Raw genomic sequence first — 22,322 nt, forward strand, 5'->3', positions numbered from 1 at the left:
TCCAAGTCTTTGGAGACAAGGTTGTCAATCACTTTATTTTCCGAGTGACACTAACTAAAATGGTGGACGCAGGACACCCATCAGAGCACCTGTTAGCAATTTCCCAAGTTCATCTTTATCAAAGCATTTGTGACTTATAAGCACCTCCTTATCTTATCATTTCTTTATCTCCTGGTATTTTTTTTAAAGTTGTATTTATTTAAGTAATCTCTACACCGCAGGCGGAGCTCGAACTCACGACCCTGAGCTCAAGAGTCACACGCTCCACCAACTCAACCAGCTAGGCACCCCTATCTCCTGGTATTTAATACAGTATCTATATTTTGCTAGGTGCTCTAACTGGTTTTTGAATGGAATTAAATTTTCTGAATTATCAAGAATTAATTCCATTCAAATTCGGAACTGCTGATGAGACTAAATAACTTACCAAGCCCTTCAAATGTCATGTTCTTCAAGTCAATTCTTTTAATAAGCACAAAGTACTTCCTACTTTCTTATCGTCTGAGTTCTAGATACAGGAAGCTAGTCTATCTAAGGTAACTTTTGTCACAATAAAGATTAAGTCCTGGGCACCCAAGGGAGAAGGAGCTGCTAACATAGCACACTGTGGCCCTGGCTGGTGTTCGGCAGATGAGTTTTTCCAGCCCAAGTCACATTCACTCCTGACTGCTCTGACAGCTCGGGCACAGAGACGGGAGAAACAGAGTTCCTGCTCAAGAGCCTCACACAGCTCTCCCACTCTGACATTAGCTGTACAAAAAAAAAAAATCACAAAACGTCACCCATAAAGAACCTCAAACCTTTGACTTATGTATAAAAAACTGCACTGTGTCTAATATGCCAGGCCATTCTTCCAGTATCTCTTCCAGTATGTGACCAAGTTCATCTTCAGCGCTATTTCAGATACTACATTAGGACCATTAACCTCCACCTCCCAGTACTACAGCCCGATTTAACACCCAGAAACCATTTAAAATCATTTGTTGCCTCCAGGCATTATAAAGATCAAAATGTAGAAAACAGGAAGTTTTACACTGAATGAGAGGGAGACAGAAACAAAGGGAACTAAGGATTTGAACATCAATTTAATGGTCAAAACACCAATAAAGAAGAATAGAAAAATAAGGAAAGAGGTTATGCTTTTCATATTAAGTGATGGTATTTAAAGAAAACATCTTAAATAAAGTAACACAACTGTTCAGATGAAAATAAGTTACAGGACCGAAAGATAAACGTTACAAATGAAATTTAAAAACTAAATGCCTAAAGTTGGCCCTTGGTAACAATTTTTTTTAACTAACTAAAATGTAAAGTATACAAAATATGGAATAAACAATAATAAATACGTATTAACAATACCTTTTAGCAGGGAAGAAATTATGGAAATCATCAAATATAAAACAGTGTAAACTGCACAAGAAGGTATTTACATCTTCTAAAACCACCTAGCAAAACTGATTAAGGGATTCCAATGGCAATTTAACTCCTTTGATAAAAACAAAGGAAATTTCATTGCAGGGTGTGGAACAAGGGGCTCCTGGGAAATTGGTGAAAACCAGGACACTGGAAGAAAGGCCCTAGGAGGGACCCATGGGCATGGTCCCCTTGAGATTTGGCAAATACCAAATATAGGCAAGGATCTAGGGTGCGAAGAAAGGAGAAAATGTATTATCTGAACAGCCTGGGTGTCAAGGGACTGGGACTTAGCCACTGTACCTTGTGCTCCTGATCTCTCATGGGGGAAGGACATACTTTTCCCTCTCCAATCATTTCTCCACCCATCATCACCTGCTTCTTCACACACTCGCACCCTTCTCAGCACCTCATTCAGTGAGACTCCTAAAGGTACAACTTCTGACACAAGACTGCGATCCAAGAAATCAACACGACATTTCAAAGACACTTCAGCCTTGAGTTCACACAGGCTTCCGGGACATGAGAAGAGCCAGCCCAGCCAGCCCTGTGCGAGACACCCCCATCTGCTTCAAAGCAAATGCCTTGAAGGGGCGGGGACAGGCGGTCGAAGAGGTCGGGAAGGTCCCCGATTTGGGGACTAAGATGATGACAGAAACTACCAGCTGGCCTGCAATCCTTCCAGATTTGGGGAAGCGGGGAGTGCGAAATGGGGAGATTCTCATGCTGGGGCTTCAGGATGTGGAAAGCGGAAGCCACTGCTGAGGTGGTCAGATGAAGGTTAAGGAGCCCAAGCGCCTGAGGTTCCAGGCTAGGCCTGCGGCGTCTCTATCTTACCCATCGCACCCACCAGAGCAGCCCCTGCAGCCCGAGCGCGCGGGCGCACCCACTCCCAGGTCAATCATTCCCCACCCGCCCTGCGACCACCCGTAGGCCTCCAGCCCCCCACCCCCTTCCCCGCCCGGCTCCGCGGTCCCGCCTTCGCCTTACACTGGATGGGCGGGTAGCAGCTGGGGTCCTCGCCGCCGTGCTGGCAGCGGCTGGAGAAGGCGCTGCGCGGGGTCACGTAGTTGCTGGGGAAGATGCCCACCCGCTGGTTCAGCTGCCCGGTCCACCAGCCCTCGTCGCCGGACACCTGCGAATCCTTGGACAGCACCTCCACTACGTCGCCCAGCCGCAGGGTCAGCTCGTCCTCGCCCGCCGCCTCGTACTCGAACACCGCCGTCCAGTAGGGCAGCGGTGCCTCGGGACCCAGCTCCCCCGGGGCCGCCGCCGCCTCCTCCTCCTCGTCCTCCTCCTCCTCGGCCCCGGCCCCCGCTCCGTCCTCCCCCGGCGGGGCGGCAGCGGCGGCGCTCGTCAGGCAGCCGAGAAGCGCTCTGGAGGGCTCCATGGAGCGGCCGATCCATAGGGTGCGGGGCTGCCGCCGCCCGCAGGAGCCGCCGCCGCCTATTGTTCATGCGGCTCCGCAGAGCTGGGGGGGACCCCCCTTCCCCGACGGCGGCCGCAGGTAGGGCCCGGGCTGGCGGGGCGGGGAGACCCGGCTCGCTGGGGCTGGCGCGGCGCGGCGACAAGTGCGCCGAGCGGGAGTGCTCACCGCGGCATGGGGGGCGCGGCGGGCCGGAGCCCCCGCCTTCGTACTCGCCACCCCCCCCACCCCGGGGGCGGCCTGGCCACCTCCGCCGCGGGTACCTGCTCGCTCAGCCGGTGCCCGCCGCCGCCCGCCGGCCGCTGGCCGCCGCTCCCCTCTCCGCCCGCGTCCCGCCCCCAGCACCGCCCGCACTCCGGGGACCACCTGACGCGGGCCTGGCTCCGCCCCAGCCCTGCGGACCCGAAGGGGCGGGGCCGCCCGGCGCCGGGCCCTCCCCCCCTCCCCAACGCCAACCCGCCCTCCCATTGGCCGCTGCCGACCGTCCGCAGGTTCCTCGCGCCGCGGCTGGGGCTGCCCCGCCAGCCACTGGCCCGCCCCTCTCCACCCCCAGCGCCTACGTGTCTTGCCCCCGGGGCCCGCCCCTTTTGCGGGCTCTCCTTCTCAACCTCAGGTCGACCCATTTCTCTCTCCCATTGGCCCGCGGCAGCTCCAACCATTGGTCCGTGGTACCTGTCCGTTTCCTGCGAGAGTTCAACACCTCCTGGCAGGAGGAGTCTGCGGCCTCATTGGGTGCATCAGAAGGGATGGGTGGATCCTCAAAGGTAAGGCCGAGTCTCCATTCGGACCGAAAAGGCTGGAGGAGGCCGCGCCCTTTGTTTGCTGTGGTAGGGCAGGGGACCCGATGGGCAGCACCTGTGCTCTGGATCCTGAAGTGAGCTTTTGAGAGTGAGCAGAGGAAAAGCGAGCTGGCTTGTACCTCCCCCGCCAGAGCCCTTTCTTCTCCAGCTCTCTCTTACAGTTGGATTCTCCCCGCTCTTGGATGTGCCTCTGCCCCGGTCCAACCAGGTGGATCAGCTTCCGCTCCCGGCCTCACTCCCGCCTACGAAACCTTTCATCTCCATAAGGCCTTTAGGCCCATTGGAATGTTCTTTAGAAGCACTCTTAAAACTACAGTACTCGCCTTTTCACACAGCTCCCTCGTTGCTGGGTTCCTGTAAAAAGAGATTCCAAAGAGAGAATGAGAGACCACCTTCCTGGGGCTTCAAACTGAGGCTGGAAAGCTCAGTTTGGGAAAGTTGTCCGTGAAGGGGGCTTGGCCTCTCTGAACAGACTCAGTTTTTCTACAATTGTGGGTTTCTTTTGCTTGAGTGAATTGTACCACAGATCATGATGACCTCTAGAAACCGGATTAAGAACCAAAGTAGAATATACATACAAGCCAATGCTACGTTCATGATCAAGGGCCAATCTTTTCCTACATCCTTTTGTTATCTTCATTTCTCAAACATTAAGAAAGAATAAGATAGGGGCGCCGGTGGCGCAGTCGGTTAAGCGCCTGCCTTGGGCTCAGGTCATGATCCCAGGGTCCTGGAATTGAGCCCAGCACTGGGCTCCCTGCTCAGCCGGGGTCTGCTTCTCCCTCTCCCTCTGTGCTCTCTCTCTCAAGTAAATAGATAAAATCTTTAAAAAAAAAAAAATGAATGAATGAGATAAGTGGGTCCTAATATTTCTTCTTTGCTTTAATCCTATCATAGTAATGTAGATTTCCAAGGAGCAAGTTTTCTGACATTTCAAAACAAGTCAATGCTGAAAGATCTAGCCCAACCTCCACCAAACTGTGTTACCTTTTCCCCTTCAGTGGTAGGAATAAATACGATTTGTTTAGCAAGAGTTAGTGCTTCCCTGAGTATTTTCTGTTTCATTTTAGTTTGAGGTCGATCATTAGACAAACTGAAGACAGGCAACTTGTAAAGATAATCAGGGCTAGCATCTTCGGCCCTGTCCCCACCAGCTGCCTGATCTTGGGCATGTACTTAACACTGTAGTTCAGTCTGCTCCTCATGTATATGAGGGGTGTGGACTGGAAGATCTGTGTTCTTGTAGGCCCCACATTCTGTGATTTGCATAAAAGTATGGCTACACTATATACCTAGGCATCCCACACATTTGGAGTCTGCGAGAGGTTAAGAGTACTGTTCTGAAGAGCATCCAGTGTAGGTTTTGAGAAAGGACTTCTGAGTAAATGCCCTAAAACTAATGTTCAGATTCTTATTGTACATAGGATCAGTGAACTGGAAAAGATATGGATGAGTCTCTGAGTAAATTCTCTAGGTTTTGTTCAATCTAGAACAAACTATTCCATCCCCAAGCAGAAGAGCAGGAGAGTGGGGGTAGAGGTACACCGTTTTAAAAAAGACCATTAAAAAAAGATTTTCTTTTAAGATTTTATTTACTTATTTGAGAGAGAGAGAGAGAGAGAGAGCGTGTGCACGAGCAGCAGGAGGGGCAGAGGGAGAAGGAGAGGGAGAAGTAGACCCCCCACTGAGCAGGGAGCCCAATATGGGGCTCTATCCCAGGACCCTGGGATCATGACCTGAGCCGAAGGCAGACACTTAACCTACTGAGCCACCCAGGCACCCTGTGAAAAAAAGATTTTCTTGATAAAATTTTAATTTGGAGGAAAAAGGAATTTCTCCTAGACACACACACACAGAAATAGAAATAGAAACAAAAAACTAGGAAGGTAGAAAGTTGTCAGTGGTAGATCTCTTTCGTGTAGTAGGATTATGAGTAATTAGGCAATTTTTATTGTCACTTTGCTTATTTGTAATTTTGTATGTTTCACTGTAGCTTTTGTGATCTCCACTCCTCTCCCACCCAGAGGAGAAGAGGAAAAAAATCCTTGATGCCTCAGTAGGAGAAGTCTAACTCCTCATATTATGTAAATCTTTAATACCATAGCATATGTTTAGGACTTCATGAAGAGTCAATTCATCAAACATTTCAAGAAGTCATTCAGTAAATATTTGTCCGATGGATAAGCACTAGGAATTCAAATGAGGGAAGATCCTTCGGGCTAAAGTTGTCTAGCAGGGTTTCATGGAAGAGGCAGAACCAAAGCTGGTCCTGAAGGGGTATGGGGTGGAGTAGGGAAGACTCTGCACGAAGGAAAAAAGGGAGAATATGAGCACAGCCACAGAGGTGGGATGGAATGAATAGGCTCATCTGAATGGAATAAAGGATGAGGAGGAACTGAAAATAGGTTGAGGCCAGATTCCAGAGGGCCTCATAATTGCTTGAATCATACTAATAATTGTTTAGTTGATTATTTGTAATTATTTAATGCCCAGTTTGTTCACCATAGGGTGGAAACCTGTCTGTCTGGTTCTCCACAATTCTCCCAGCACCTAGAGAGTGCCTAGGACATAACTGGCTTTCGGTACACGTTTGTGACTGAGTGGTGAACGTGAATACCAAGCGAAGAAGCCTGGATTTTGTTTAGCAGATAAAAGGTCATCACTGAAAGCTTTTGCACGGGGCTGTGAGGTGATGAAATATCCCTTCACCTAGGACTAGAAGAGATGAGGAATGCATAGAGAGGTGCTTACGTTGGGCATTGAAGGATGGGTGTCACTTGCAGAGTGAAGACTAGAAAGCGTGCACATGGAAATTAATGAGATAGACGGCAGTGACAGAAATACCAGCCTGCGAAAAGGAGAGAGTGCAGAAAGGGAGTCGTGGGAAATGAAATTGACTAAATAAAAGAGGGGCGGATAGCAAAAGACTTTGAAAGCCAGAGGGAATTACCAAGATTTTTCCACTGTTAAGTTCTCGAGCAGTGGTTGACAAATATCACCCCCAAAAGGACCATTTTCTCTACCACACTGAAAAGTCTAGCGTCAGTGCTACAGCTGGGCACTAGACTTTTACATCAAATCATGATTTATCCTGGCTCTGTTCATTAAAACAGAGTTTGGGGGCACCTGGGTGGCTCGGTTGAGTGTCCGATTCTTGTTTTCAGTTCAGTTCGTGATCTCAGGGTCCTGAGATGGAGCCCCGTGTCGGGCTCCCTGCTCAGTGTGGAGTCTGCTTGAGATTCTCTCTCTCCCTCTGCCCCTCCTGCTTGTGCTCTCTCTCTAAAATAAATAAATAAATACTTTTAAAAAAAAACACAAAACTGTGAGACTTTGGGCAAGGTGCCTGTTTGAAACTCAGTTTCCTCTTGCTAAATAAGCATAGCAATAGAAACTCCTTTTTCTAGAGGTTTATAGGATTCAAAGAGACAAGCCATCCAGAAGCTCTTTGCATGCTGCTTAGAGCCAGCTCAATAGTCAACGTATTTACTTGCTTCTTTCTGCTGCTCGTCACTGTCAGAAACACTCTTCATCACACCCTTGAAAGCTGCAGAGGCTTCCTGACTGGGAGGTCAACTATGGTTTTTCCCTCTAGAAAAGAGAAGGGAGGGAAAAGGAAGAAGGGAGAAAGAAGGAGGCAAGGGAGACAAGAAGGGAGTTAGGATGGAGGCAGGGAGGAAACAAGGAGAAGGGGGAAGAAGCAGACCCACGGTTAAGTCTGGGACCTTGGACTCTGACAGAAGTGGAATCCATACTGGCTGTTTGCCATTAGGCAAGGCAACCCCCTGGTGTCCCAGATAGCTCTTTAGGAAACTGGGGATACTAGGACTTATCTTCCCGGGCCCCTGGAATCATAACATGACACGATGTCTCTTACATGCTCAGCACAGAGTCTATCAAAGAGTAGTTATCATTATTATTATTTGAGCCTAAAATATGATTTGTTAAATGAATGTCAGGCTCTCCTCAGTTCTTTTGGGAAATTCAGTAGTAACCGCCCCCCCGCATCCTGGGTTTCACTTTCTGCAGTTTTAGCTACCTATTGCCAGCAGAAGCAGGTGGTCCTCCTACTGATGTGTCATCAGGAGGTGCGCAGTAGCCTAATTCTCCATCACAACGCTGACATCCTTCACCTCACTTCGTCTCACCTCGGACGCTGTTTATCATCTCTTATCATTGCAAGCTGCAGAAGGGTGAGTGCAGTTAAATCAGATATTTTGAAAGAGAAAGTGAGAGAGTGTGTTCATGTAACTTTTATGACAGTATCTTTTTATAATTGTTCTATTATTACTTATTGTTCATCTCCTACCATGCCTAATTTATAAATTAAACTTTATCACAGGTATGCACGTATAGGAAAAAACATACTACGGCACCTGGGTGGCTCAGTCGTTAAGCGTCTGCCTTCGGCTCAGGTCATGATCCCAGGGTGCTGGGATCGAGTCCCACATCGGGCTCCCTCCTTGGGGGGAAGCCTGCTTCTCCCACTCCCGCTGCTTGTGTTCCTGCTCTCACTATCTCTGTCTCTGTCAAATAAATAAATAAAATATTAAAAAAAACATACTATATACAGGATTCAGTACTATCTGCGGTTTCAGGCATCCATGGGGGTCCTGGAACATATCTCCTGCAGATAAAGGGATTTTTTTTTTTTTTTTTTTTTTGGAGAGAGAGAGTGAGCAAGAGAGCACAAGGCAGGAGGAGAAGCAGAGGGAGAAGCAGACTCCCCACTGAGCAGGGAGCCCATGCGGGGCTCAATCCCAGGACCCTGGGATCATGACCTGAGCCGAAGGCAGACACTTAACCGACTGAACCATCCAAGCATCCCAGGGAGGGACTCTTGTGTTATATACATCAGTACTTTGGTGCTAAAATCCCTCAGGCAGACATGGAGATTTTCTGGGTCAACCTACCCCCCTCACTTCTCACCATTTGAGGAGAGGAACCCTAGTTCCTGCCTCATAAACTCCATTTGCACTAAATATGATTTTCAGTAAATGTTTTGGGAAGGTGTATATTGGGGCTGCTGGAACAAAAGTTTCAGAGCCAAACACTTGGGTTCCCATCCTGGGTCAACCAGTGACTTTAGACAAGGCGTTTCATTTCTCTGAGCCTCTGTTTTGTCCCTTGTTGTATAAAATGAGTTGGATGTGAGGATCAGATGAAGTAAGGACAACTCCTAGCAGGACCTAATGCGTACTCAATAAATTGTGAATGTTCTTATCTCAATCAGTAGTGTTTTAATTCCTGTCTTCTGAGAGTTAATGGGCTTGAAACATCCAAATGGTAAGAAAGTTTCCTCCTTTCTCCTATGAAATCTCAATTCAGAAGACAACTCTACTGAGTGAGGCAGCTGTTTAGAATGTCATGCCTCTGGGGGCACCTGGGTGGCTCAGTCGGTTAAGTGGCTGCCTTCAGCTCAGGTCATGATCCTGGAGTCCCGGGATCGAGTCCCGCATCGGGCTCCCTGCTCAGTGGGGAGTCTGCTTCTCCCTCTGACCCTCCCCTCTCTCATGCTCTCTGTCTCATTCTCTCTCTCAAATAAATAAATAAATAAAAATTAAAAAAAAAAAAAAAAAAAGAATGTCATGCCTCTGGAGAGCGAGTTGCAGTGTAACTATGAGCAGAGCCTTGAATCAAGGAATGAAGGTCAAACAGAATTCTGCTCCATTCAGCCTAGTGCAGGGCTAGCCCGTGGGACAGCCCTCTGTGAAATTACACCTCTTACAACCAAGCCAGGGCTCTGCAAGGATTCCACTGAAGCATTTTTTTAAATATTTTATTTATTTATTAGAGAGAGAGAGTGAGCATGAGCGGGGGAAGAGAGGGCAGAGGGAGAAGCAGACTTCTCCCTGAGTGAGCTGAGCATGGAGCCCAACATAGTACTAGATCCCAGGACCCTGAGATCATGACCTGAGCTGACTGAGCCACCCAGGCACCCTCCACTTAAGCATTTTAGTCAAGGGCCCCAAACAATCAAAACAAGAGAGAAAATAAAGAGCAAAATCATCTCTATGACTGAGGTTTTTGAAGAACATGTAATGACAGGAAAAATGATCACATAAAGTAAAAGAAAAAAAAACTCTTGTAATCTTAAAGTAATTTTAAAATAAATTTAATTAATCAAGAGAAAAAATCATATATGTAATATATTCCTGATTTTATGGAAAATATATTTGCATGAATATTATTGAAAGAAATGTATCAGGGGCGCCTGGGTGGCTCAGTCAGTTAAGCATCTGCCTTTGGCTCAGGTCATGATCCCAGGGTCTTGGGCTCCTTGCTCAGCAGGGAGCCTGCTTCTCCCTCTGCCTGCCCCTCCCCCTGCTTTGTGCGCGCGCTCTCTCTCTCTCTCTCTCTCTTTCTCTGATAAGTAAATAAAATCTTTAAAAAAAAAGAAATATATCAAAATGTGAACAATTATCTCTAGTCTGGACGATGGGATTAGGAATGATTTCTTTTTTTTTTTTTTTTTTTTAAAGATTTTTTATTTATTTATTTGAGAGAGAGAGAATGAGAGAGAGAGCACATGAGAGGGGGGAGGGTCAGAGGGAGAAGCAGACTCCCTGCCGAGCAGGGAGCCCAATGCGGGACTCGATCCAGGGACTCCAGGATCATGACCTGAGCCGAAGGCAGTCGCTTAACCAACTGAGCCACCCAGGCACCCGGAATGATTTCTTTTTTATCTTTGTCCTGTACTATTCAGTATTTTCTACCATTAAAATGTACTCATTTGCTAATCAAAGAAGTGTGTTATTATCAATGATGATTACCAATGATGTGGAAATGTGCTTAGTATAATGATAAATGAAAAATTAGTGAAAAAAAAAAAAAACCTTTATACTATTAAAAACAAGACAACAGGCCCCAAATGGAGTCACTTATGCTAAGCCCCATGTCACTACATTGAGACTTATTTAAAGTTTCAGCCTCTCCCAGAAATGGAGTCTTAATCTGGTCAATCAGGAATCACCTCGTCAGCGCTAGTGAGGTCACCTGCCTGATAGACCCCTGCCATGCCCTAAAGGAGAGTGATCTTGCCATAACCAATCCACTTGTTGCCCAATTAACTTCCTTGTTCCTGCTCCTTCTGCCTATAAGAGTCTTTCATTTTGTACAGCTCCTCAGAGCTCCCTTCTGCTAGGTGGGATGCTGCCCAATTCATGAATCGTTGGATAAAGCCAACAGATCTTTAAAATTTAGAATTTTGTTTTTTAACAATACAACCTGACCACAAACGTGTGTGCGTGCAGGTGCATTTGGGTGGTATCAAAACCTTCTTAGTTATTTCTGCACTGAGTGGTGGAACATGGGTAATTTGTAATTAGAGTAAAGAATCACAAAATCATTTTTATTTGTTGTAATCTAAAGTAAATTTCAAGCCAAAAGCATTATTGTTTGTTGGGGAGGTGGTAGAACTAGAACCCAATAATGATATTAATGACAATGACAGTGGCTACTTAGGGCTTATCGTGTGCCATGCCCTGTTCACAACCTGTTGTATTATATTATTTATTATTCACAAGGAGGCATCTTTAACGATTGTTTCAAGCAAACAAAAAGGTCCTGGGATAAACAATCCAGTTCTGCCCTAGCCTTCCTATCTCCTGGAGGGAATATTCTTGGTTATGTGCAGACAGATATGCGGCCACTTACTTTTAGAACTAATGTAGTATAGAGCTGGGGCCTCGCCTAACACTGGCATTGACTTCTTTTGTTTTCCAGCTTTTCAGCTTGGTTTTTAAATAACGCTGGTGACCAAGATTTAACTGAAATTTCCACTCACTTGCTTTTGAGATTTATGCCTTCTTATCTGAAAAAAAAATTAATGATTTTTGTTGTTATTGAAACAAACCAGAGAGATGTGATGAATGAGCAGCTCTCACAGGTGTCCATGAAAAATGTAACTTCCAAAAGGCGGGCTGTTTAGTCAGACTCGGCTTGGCAACGCCCTCTTAGAGACAGCGGTAGACAACTGCGCCACCGTGTGGCGTTGAGGGGTAGGGAGGCAAATTTTACACTTTAAGTGCCGAAAGTAACCTTAGTGGCCACTGGGTGGAGCTCTTTCTATTTGTTGTGGAAACTGAGACCCAGACAAGTGTTACCAACGGGGGCCTTGAACCCAAATCTTCAGGCGCTCTTCAGACCCTTTCTTGCCACACCGCTGCTTCCATAGGTGTTAACCAGGAAAATCTGCATGTCAGCTGCAGGGGAGCTCAGAGCCATCTAAGGCAAAAACTCAGTTTTACCTCCAAGGAAATCAAAGCCTAGAGGGGCTAAATGATTTGCTAGAGGATCCACAGCTAATGTTGTCCTTTGTTTATTATTCCATTCATTTACTTACCAAGTATTTAGACATGTGTCTACTATGTGTCAGGTGCTGTTCAAGGCCCTGGAGATACAGTAGTGAGCAAAGTAGACAAAAATCCTTTCATACATCTTCTAACAGGGAGACAGACAAACAAGTAAAATACATAATACAGTATTCAAGAGGGCTCAATGCTAAGAAGAAAAAAAGGCGTGGTGCTGGTTGGGGGGAGAGAGAGGCGAAGGACTAGAAGGGGTCACATTTCAGGCTGGAGCAGGTCTCTTTCACAAGATGACTTTTGAAATAAAGATCTGAAGGAATTGAAACCAGCCATAGAGATACGGGGGAGAACATTCGGGCAGAGGAGACAACCTAGCAGGAATGAGAGTTCCAGGCTAGTAGGAAGTAGGAGAGGTCATGGGGGGGGGGGCAGGTCATGTGGGACTTTTGGGTCAAAGAAGGACTTGGGCTTTTCCTTTGAGTGACGTGGGAGCCATTTGGGAGTTTTCAGCAGAGGGGTGGTATGGTCAGACTTAAGGACAGAAACACTCAGGCTGCCGGGCCTCACAACGGGCTGCAGGAAACAAGGGTAGAGACAGACGAGGAGGCTCTTCGGTGACCCTGGCAACCCAGCAGGGAGATGACAGTGGGTATGGCAAAATGTGGCCCCAATTTAAAAATCTATTTCGTGGGTAGAGCAACTAGCTTTGCTGATGGACCAGGAGTATGAAAGAGAGGAGACAAGGGGGATACCAAGGTTTTTGGCCTGAGCAACTAGAAGCGTAGCATTACCAACTGGAGACAGGGGAGCGCCTCCGCAGCTTACTGTTAGACCTGCTAAGTGTGGGCTCATGAGTCCACACCGCAGTGGAGATGTCAGGCCCACAGTTGATTGTGTAGGTCTGGAGTTCAGCCAAGGCCCATTAAATAGTAATAGTAACAGTCAGTCACTCCATCCAGTGACTAAGAGCACCATAATGACTAGAAAACATCCAGGTCCCAATGATAAAATACTTCCTGTTTTAGTATTGGGCTTTCCTGATTCCTACCCAAAGAAACCTTTTAAAGTGGCTCTGCGTTGCATAGTGGAAAGCTGTTAACCTTTTGCTCACAGACAGGAGACATGAGTCTCCTGACACTGGTTAGGCCAGGAAGATGGCTGCATGTTTTCTGGGTTATGGGGTGGAGCCTGCGTGAGGTCAGTGGGAGCCCCAGAGGGCAGCCCGCCGGGCCTGTGGAACATCAGGGAAACTGCCCTGGGCTTCCTGTCTTACTAAAGGTAAAGGAGACCCCAGTCTGAGGACCTCCGTTCTTTGCTTCCTTGGATTTTGCTGATGCCCAGGTCAGGCGCAATTGCTTTCCGCTGTGTGATCTCTTTATTATTTTATTACTTGCACTTCACACCCACCCCCAATAACTCCATACTTGGTGGAATTGACTTTCCTTCTTTTGCATCGTGTCCTCTCTTGGGGACAGGGTCAAGGGGTGGCAGAGTGACTGAGTGCTCACTGAGCACTGAGCAGTAGTTTAGGAACTGATCCGTATGCCCTCACTCAGTATTCAGTTGGCGGGTGTGACCTACTAACCGTGCCACTGATCATAACCACAACTGACCTTTAAACGGTGGTTTGCAGTTGCAAAGACCGTTTTACATATAAGCCCTGGCGCACTGATTAAAAATAGAGACTCTGAAGCCAGTCGGCCTGGGTTTGAATCCCACTTCTGCTATGACTGGCTGTTGGTCTAGGGCAATTAAACTCTCTGCTAAGCCTCAGTTGCTTCAACTGCTAAATGGGGATTAAAAAAATCATACCTACCTCCTAAAGTGTTTTTTTTTTTTTAAGAGCTTCATTGAGGTATAATTAATATACACAGAACTGCATACATTCAATGTGTACAATTTGATCAATTTGGATATATGCAAACACCTGAGGTCTAAAGTGATTTTAAGGATTAAGTGAGGTCATACATGGGAAGCATTAAAATCAATGCCTGAGGGGCACCTGGGTGGCTCAGTGGGTTAAGCGTCTGCCTTTGGCTCAGGTCATGATCCCGGGGTCCTGGGATGGAGCCCCCCTGGGCCCTGCTCAGCGGGGAGCCTGCTTCTCCCTCTGCCCCTCTCCCCGCTTGTGCGCTCACGCATGCGCACTCTCTCTCAAATAAAATCTTTTAAAAATACAATCAATGCCTGGGACATAAGCAGCCCTCAATAAAGGCAGAAGTGATTATATTACCTATTTGGGCTCTCAAAATAAATCCTGTAAGGTGGATATTCTTTTTAGCCAACTTCACTAATAAGGAAACTGAGGCTCAGAGAGGCTGTTCAGTGTGATAATGCAGTAGGAAGTAGCAGAAACACTAGACCCAGTCATGAGTATTCCCTTCGATTCCCAAGCTTTTCCCACTCGGAATCTATCTCCCCCAGGTTGACACCTGGGGCAGCCCACTCACCCTTCAGCCCCCCTTCCCTTTCTTCCTCCCAAACTCAGAGGCTGGGCCCTGGGGTGCAAACCCCACCCCCGCCGATGCAGCGCAGCCTCCCCCTCAGAGAATCCCGAGTGCAGAGGTTCTGACCCAGCGCGGAGGGCCGACTGGGGCCGTCCGTTCAGGCCCGAGGAGAGTGCAGAGGTAGTCAGGTTTGGACTGGGTCCTCGCAGCCCTCCGAGCCACCTTCCTGCGCCAGCGTTGGGGGTTATCCCTGGCCTGTGGACATTGAAATTCCCATATTCCACCTCTGGGCCTCTGGCAGGCGGTGAGTAGAAGCTTTCTCTCATGGTGAAATGGAACAATTTCCCCATTCAGACGTGGGCTGGAGGAGGAGGAATAGAAAACCTCCGAGAGGCTTGGCCTGAGCTTAGGTTTTGACTTGAGCAACCTGGTGTCTTGTTTTTCCTCTCTCTCTTAACCCTCCCTTCCTTCTTACCTCCATTCCTCCCTCCCTCCCCTCCTACCTGTCTGCCTCCCTTCCTTTAAAGAGAATGGTGCTCTGTGCTCTGCCGCATGCGCCCCAAGGGCAGAATTGCAATAGACATTTTGAGCAGGCAACAGAAGATCTCGGAAGATCTCAAAGATCTCGCTACTCCTACCTGAGGCCACCTGCTTATTGAACTGGGTGAGCTGGGTTCAGAATGATCACTTTGCACAATTCAGGTGTCTTTGGTGTGGGGCGAGGATTTGGCTAGGCGAGACTGTTCTCCTAATTTAAGCCACCGGTTGTAAATATAGGTCTTGGTGCCTATTAATAACCCACAGTCAGCACACTTATCTCCTGTTACTCCAATTACAGCAACCGTGACCCCCTCTCTTCCCTGCCTCCCCCCCAACAGCTCTGCATGCACAGGCTGAGCCATCCAGGCACCTCAAGAGCTGTAGCTGGGCCTGCGCATGCCCTCCAGTTTGACTCCCTTCCTCTCTTTGGGGGCCGTGACACTAAGTCACTAATAGGGCTAGGTGAGAAGGAAAGAGGAAAATAAAATAATAGCAATTTATTTTGATAAACCTTGAAACTCTTAAAATTACACCCCTAGGCTCCTTCACCTCATTAGCTATGAAAATAGTGGTCCTGGTTCTCAGGGCTCCCAAGATCTGTGGTTTGGATAAGGAGCCTTTCCGCTGGGTAGGATTGCTGTATGTGCCAAATCCACTGACAGCCCAGGAAGTTTCCCTTTTTGTCCGTGAAGCCTCCAATACCCCACCTTCTGTTTGCTCCCTCCGGTCAGCTTCTCTCCTTATTATAACCTGTGCCCAAGAAAGGACTTGAAACATTACATGTAAATAAGGAATACCCAAGTATTACCTGAAATGGGGATTTGAAACTTAAAAGGAACCAAAGAAAAGAAGCATCTTGATAGAGGAGACCAAGAACTTGAGGAGAAACCGTCCTGGCTTCTATGTCCCTAGTTAGCACCTGGAGCCTCTCTCGCCCACAGCTGCCTCTTCCATAAAACAAGGATCACAACCCATACTTACCTTGGTGCAGAGGACGATACCAGATTGTTTCTCAAGATCTCTCCCAGCACTGAAGAAACGAAGCTGAACAGAGGAATGGAGGCTACCAGAAAGCTGGGGAGGAGGAGTCAAGAGCCTGGGATTTCGAAGAGCCTTCTTGGTTGGTACCCCTGAAAGCAGACTGCCAAGGGTAGCCTATGCAGCATAAATGTAGGGCCCCAACAGTGTCTGATAGTAATAATCACCCTCGGGACCCTTTGGTAATTCCGTCCCTTCATAATCACCTTGCTATAATCCCACCGCTTCCTGCCTAGCGAATTCCTTTCACACCGAGCTCCAAAGCTTCCCACACTGGGAACCCTTTCCTGGGTATGCTAAAGACACACAGGAGGCTTCCTCTCGGGGTCACACAGGACTGACCCACACTCAGAGCCCCCAGCATTTTGCATTGCCGTCTGCTCCCCATCCTGGACCATCAGACCTTTGAGAGAAGATTGGCCTCTTTACCTTTGTGCGGCACAATTTTTGTATGTCCTCCTTGAATGGAGAGGGATATTAGTATTGATATGATGATCTTCCATCTATAAAGGGCTTTCCCCTACATTTTCTTGTTGAGCCCTCACACAGCCCAGGGAGGATGGACACAAAGAGGTGAGGTGACTTGGTCATTTGCTGAGTGGCAGAACTGGAAGATCTAGCCCAGTTCAGAGACCATAAAACCCTCGTTGGTGTCCCTGACTGCTTCCTGTCATCTAGTAGAGAGCTTTCCAGAACAGTAGTGTCCCCCTCAGCTTCTTTCTCCTTTCTGTCCCATCAAGCTCAAATGTCAGACAGCTAAGATAGCTGAGTCAAGTCCCAAGGAAATGAAAGTGTTAATAACCTGCCTTTTTTACTTGCTTGTCCACCTCCTCTGGCAAAGACCCTTTCTGGAGAGCTGAGACTGTTCTGGAGGCATCCAGCATCAGGGCCTGGGCCCTCTGCCCTAAAATCTGATCTTTCTGAGCTGTTGCAGACCCTCTCGTTCAGCTGGCAAGCTGGGCTAAGCCACAGCATAACTGGGAGCTCTTGAGGGCTCGTCTGTGTTGTAATACTGTGCACCTCAGGTTTCTCACCTGGAAAAATAGGAATTCAACTGAATACACATCAATTAGATGCCATCCGGTACAGAGACCAGAGCTAGGTACTGGGGATAGAGAAGCAAAGATAAACAGGATATGGTCTCTGCCCTCAATAAATGTAAAGTCAAGTGTCAAAGACAAGAATTGAAAAACAGACACCACGGCAGAGTGAACTCAAGTAGATGTGAAAGAAAGACTATTACCTGATTTGCCTACCTCACACAGTTAGGTCAAGAATCGAGTATTCTTAAAGCACTATACAAATATAAGCAAAGATTACACTATTTGGCTTCTGCAGGAGACATCAATTGGGTTGTCTGCTCACATCCCCCTTCCTTTCCAAGAACTGCTTCTAGAGCCAAATTCATAATGTAATGGCACTCCCTCCCCGCCGCACCTCCACCAAGCACTGGGGGCCATTTTGGTTGATTGAGTCAGGGGCAGACCCCTGGCCCAAGGTGGGCCACGGAGAGTCCCTGTTCTGGGCTTGGAATGGGAATGAAGGTAAGTCGGTCTTAGTCACCCGGGGCTTTGAGAAGAGGAGATACAAGTCCTGGGGGCACGGACCGCTGTCTGCGGACAAGGTAGACTGAAAATGAAAGAATGCCAAGCTGCCACATCTGAGTGAAGAGGGGAGCAGAGGCTCAGAGAGGAGGGAAGACAAGAGGCAGAGGCTCCCTGATACTCAGGACGAGGTTCAAGTCTGTCCCTGCCAGCAATGTTATCCCAGCAAGGACCATCTTTTGCTAAAGATAGCTCTGATGGGCTTCAATCACTTGCAACTGAAAGATGCATAATTAAGCAGTTTCTAAACGAATTCAACTCAGGCTAGTGTCAAACAGAAGTCCTCACTTAGCCCATGTAAGAGTTGCATCATTCATTCAGTCAGTCAGCCAGTCAGTTAATGAATATTTTTGAATGCCATCCGTAACAGGCCTCCTAAGAAGAAAGAGTTGGCTATACCCTCTATGATTTAAACTACCACTGGATGTCAGCTTTCTGGCTGGCCAGCCCTCCAAGCTCCTGAAATTACCCAGTTGTGCCCTGGGAACACGTTGGTGTTGCCTGAACTTGTTGTCACTTGCAGTTATCCCACAGAAGTTTTGGAGTCTTAGACACTATGATGTTTGTCTGCCCCTCCCATTCCCCCTTCTGGCAGCATCTGCTAGACCGCACTCCTACCACACACAGTCCTTTGGGGGGCTTTCCCACCCTAGCCCACGCTCTGCCGGTGAGGTTGCTAATCCCAGACCCCTCCCCTGATCACAGGGTGGACATAGGACCTAAGCTGGGCAATCAGAATCTCTTCCTGGGAAATCTGAATTTTGAGCTGAGACAAATACAGAGGTTCATCTCCTACAGTACCACATAGAAAAGATCCCCAGCTGCCCTGCTGAGCTCAGGGCAGCCCGTGCCCTACACTCAATTGTTCAGTTGTCCCTTTAAAGATGTAGCCACTCCAGTAGCCATCACTCAAAAAATAATATCTTTTGAACTAAATTAGCCGGTTGGGTATTTATAACCAGAGTCCTGACACATCTTTTCAGATAAAAGCTCATGGGTGAGTGAAGAAAAGACAAGGAAAGGGCAGAGAGAGAGACAAAGGTTGCATTGTGTTCCATACCCAAGCCTACAGCCCAAGCCTAGATCCAATTTTTAAGACCCTTTAATGAATCTATATTTACCATGAGTTTTTTTTTTTATTTATGGAAATCTACACATGTCGTGTGGCTGAAGGCTCAAACTTATTTCAGGAAAGCAAATCTGTCGTTTCTCCAAAGCCCCTGTGAGCTCCTTTCACACCTGTTCCCCATTCTGCCAAGCCACCTATTGCTCATTTCCAAAACAAAGAATAAGCATCAGGACCCAGATTCCAGAGCAGGATACCAGTGATGCTTGAAGAGATAGGCCTGTGATTTTTGTCATAAATGTTCTTTTTTTCTTTTTTGGAGGCTCCATGGCAGGGTTCAAACTCATGACCCTGAGATCAAGACCTGAGCTGAGATCAACAGTCAGATGCTCAGCTGACTGAGCCACCTAGGCTCCCCCTCACCATTTTTAAGTTTATTTATTTATTTAGTAATCTCTACCCACAATGTGGGCCTCAAACTAGAGATCAAGAGTCGAGTGCTCTTCCAACTGAGCCAGCCAGGCACCCTGTCATAAATGTTCTTAATGGACATTCTGTATTCTTTCCAGTCAACACAGATCCCTCGTGAAAATGCATTCCTTATATCATAAAGGTTGTCTCCCAAAGTAAGACTCATAGAACCCCTAATAACAGACCATAATCCAACCACCTTATTTTACAGATTGGGAAACTCAGGTGCAGGGAAAGTAAGTGGAATACTCAATAACAGGGAGCTAACAAGCAGCAGATCTAAGAGAGAGTTCAGGTCTTATTAGCACCTCACCAGAGTCCTTTCCACGACTTCATGTCTCCTTCCACATTGCAATTCACTTTCTTTAAGGATAAGAATTTTCTTGATCTCTCTGTATAAATGTTTCATTGGGCAATAAATACTTGACAAAGAATCTAGATAGAGAAATGCTAAAGTATTGGGGCACCTGGGTGGCTCAGTCATTTAAGCATCTGCCTTCGGCTCAGGTCATGATCTGGGGGTCCTGGGATGGAGCCCCGCTTCGGGCTCCCTGCTCGGCGGGAAGCCTACTTCTCCCTCTCCCACTCTCCCTGCTTGTGTTCCTACTCTCACTATCTCTCTCTCTGTGTCAAATAAATAAATAAAATCTTTAAAAAAAGAAAAAAAGAAATCCTAAAGTATTTGCTTCCACTACGGTTTGAGATCTATAAATTATGCAAATTATGGCAGTAAGGATACAGAATCCAAATAGCACAATTTGAACATGTCCAACTCTTAATTAAATATAATGTAAACAAAGTAAGTTACCTGATACTTAATGTATGTATGTGTGTATGTATTTTAACTCCTCGAAGTGACTCGATTACACGGTAGACTTAGAACCAAGGAAAGGAGATGGGCAGGAGTTTGATTGGCAGGAGGTGTTTAGGGGGACTTCTCAGAGGTGCTGAGTTCTCCATCACAAGAGGTCCAGCAGAGACTGGGCAAACAACCATTTGTCAGGGATAGAGCACTCCAATTATTTCATAAGCACCAGAGCCTTCCTGAGAGCTTCTTAAAACAGAGATTGCTGGGGCTCACCCCAGAGTTTCTGATCCAGGAAGTCTGGGATGGGGCTTGATGTTTTGCATGTCTACCCAGGACCCAGATAACGCCGACGCTGCTCATCCAGTACCGCACTTTGAGAGCCACTGTGGGAGAGGGAATTCAGAAGTAACTGAGATGAGCCACTTCGCTCCAGTTGAGCTACACAAAGCAAGGTCACATTTCTCTGTAATGTCCCATCAGACAGCTTGCATCCAGTTTTGCCATGTGAGCTACCTTTGGTGATAGTCCTAAATCCTATGCATTCTTTTCTGTGCTCACCTTGAAGCTGGGACAAAATGAGCCACCTTGACGCTGAAGGACACCTAAAGTGCCCCTAGTGGCTAGTTTTCTGGGATCGGCTGCCAGAGATGTGTCAAACTCATACCTGGGACATGATATCCCTCTGAAAACAGCACCACAGACAATGGAACAAGCTGTTGATGGTCTCATGACAAAACGCCAGTCCTCACTCATTCCAAGTGCCTGACAGGGAAAGCGCGAGAATCTGCGATTGCTGCCTATGGGACCACAATTGAAAGAAGGACATTGGGGTGCCTGGGTGGCTCAGTCGTTAGGTGTCTGCCTTGGGCTCAGGTCATGATCCCAGGGTCCTGGGATCAAGCTCCGCATCAGGCTCCTGCTCAGTGGGAGGCCTGCTTCTCCCTGTCCCACTCCCCTTGCTTGTGTTCTCTCTTTCGCTGTCTCTCTCTCTCTGTCAAATAAATGGATGAAGTCCTTAAAAAAAAAAAAAGGACATTTTGGGGGCGCCTGGGTGGCTCAGTCGGTTAAGTGTCAGACTCTTGAATTCGGCTCAGGTCATGATCTCAGGGTCGTGAAATGGAGCCCCGAGACCCGTGTTGGGCTCCACACCCAGTGCAGAGATTCTCTCTCTCCCTCTCTCTCTGCCCCTCCCCCCTCCCCTCAAAAAAAAAGAAAAAGAAAAAAAGACATTCCAGGGGTGCCTAGGTGGCTCAGTCAGTTAGGCGTCTGCCTTCGGCTCAGGGCATGATCCCAGGGTCCTGGGATCGAGCCCCACATTGGGCTCCCTGCTCAGCGGGAAGCCTGCTTCTCCCTCTCCCACTCCCCCTGCTTGTGTTCCCTCTCTCTTGCTGTGTCTTTCTCTGTCAAATAAATAAATAAAATCTTTAAAAAAAGAAAAAAAAAGACATTCTGCACAGCCCTGCACCATCCTTGCCTGCACCTGTGAAAGCACATGACCAACATTTATTGACCTTTCACCCTGCATCAAGTATTGTTCTAAGCAAGTTACATGCATCTCATTTAATATAGAACCTATAAGCAGTATCAGTAGGACTGAGGCCTGAACCCAGAGACTTCAGCTCCGCACCCCATACCCTTAATCAGAGAGAGAATAGTTGTCAGGGTGTAAGGGGTAGAGGAAGACGTCATCTCTTCATTCACTGGTACACTGGGCCAGAGCTTAAACTCTGGGTGTTATCAGGGTCTTGCCACACCCCTAAAGGCTGGGGCGCCTCAAGTTTCATTGTGTGTTTCACAGGTACGCACAGTTATTGTTTCCGAAGCTTACTCCAAGTCCCAGGTGACTAGGTTAGGAAAGGTTTCCAGGCTTACACACACTCTGCCCACATGCGCCTTCCCAATATGACAATCTCAGTGCTGGCGTTGAGTCCAAATTGCCATTCCAGGTTCCCCTCACCACCGATTTAAGTTGCCCTTTGGGGAGGCTTGGTGTCCCCTTCTGCCTGTTGACCTTAGCTGGGCCCATCTGAGGCTTCAGAAGTGTTGAATAATATTAAACCCCAAAGAAATGTAGTCTGAGTATAGATCCCTCTCATTCAAGTAGGGTCCCTGGGCTTCAATGCATATTTCTCCAACCTGTCCCCAAAAGTCAACCACATACAAGGAATTAGACCAAGCCCTAGCCAGGAAACTCATCCCCTATTTGCTTTCTTCCTCCAGGAAAATGAGTCACCACTGATTTTGTCTTAAGAAACCAAAAAGCCAATTCAAGACAATTCTTGCATACCAGGATCTGCCCCAAGTCCTCTGTTGTAGCCATCCAAACATGGGTTTTGGCAGGTGCCTCTTTTAAAAGGCAGCTTCCCTCTATAATCAAATAATGAAGTTTTTGCCTTCCTTGGG

At 47.4% G+C, this 22,322-nt stretch overlaps 1 protein-coding gene across 3 annotated transcripts in view; it reads right to left on the bottom strand.

Moving 5' to 3' along the window:
• Nucleotides 1–3,131, bottom strand: part of MAP3K9 (mitogen-activated protein kinase kinase kinase 9) — a 77,287-nt gene extending 74,156 nt beyond the window's left edge. For all 3 annotated transcript variants that reach the window (XM_032405440.1, XM_032405441.1, XM_032405439.1), the window contains exon 1: nt 2,404–3,131. In XM_032405440.1, the coding sequence (XP_032261331.1) occupies nt 2,404–2,803 (400 nt within the window). In that variant the 5' untranslated portion in view covers nt 2,804–3,131. The remainder of the gene's footprint in view (nt 1–2,403) is intronic.
• Between the last annotated feature and the right edge of the window lie 19,191 nt (nt 3,132–22,322).

The sequence above is a fragment of the Phoca vitulina genome, unplaced genomic scaffold (genome assembly GCF_004348235.1).
Source record: "Phoca vitulina isolate PV1807 unplaced genomic scaffold, GSC_HSeal_1.0 scaffold7, whole genome shotgun sequence".
Lineage (NCBI taxonomy): Eukaryota > Metazoa > Chordata > Mammalia > Carnivora > Phocidae > Phoca > Phoca vitulina.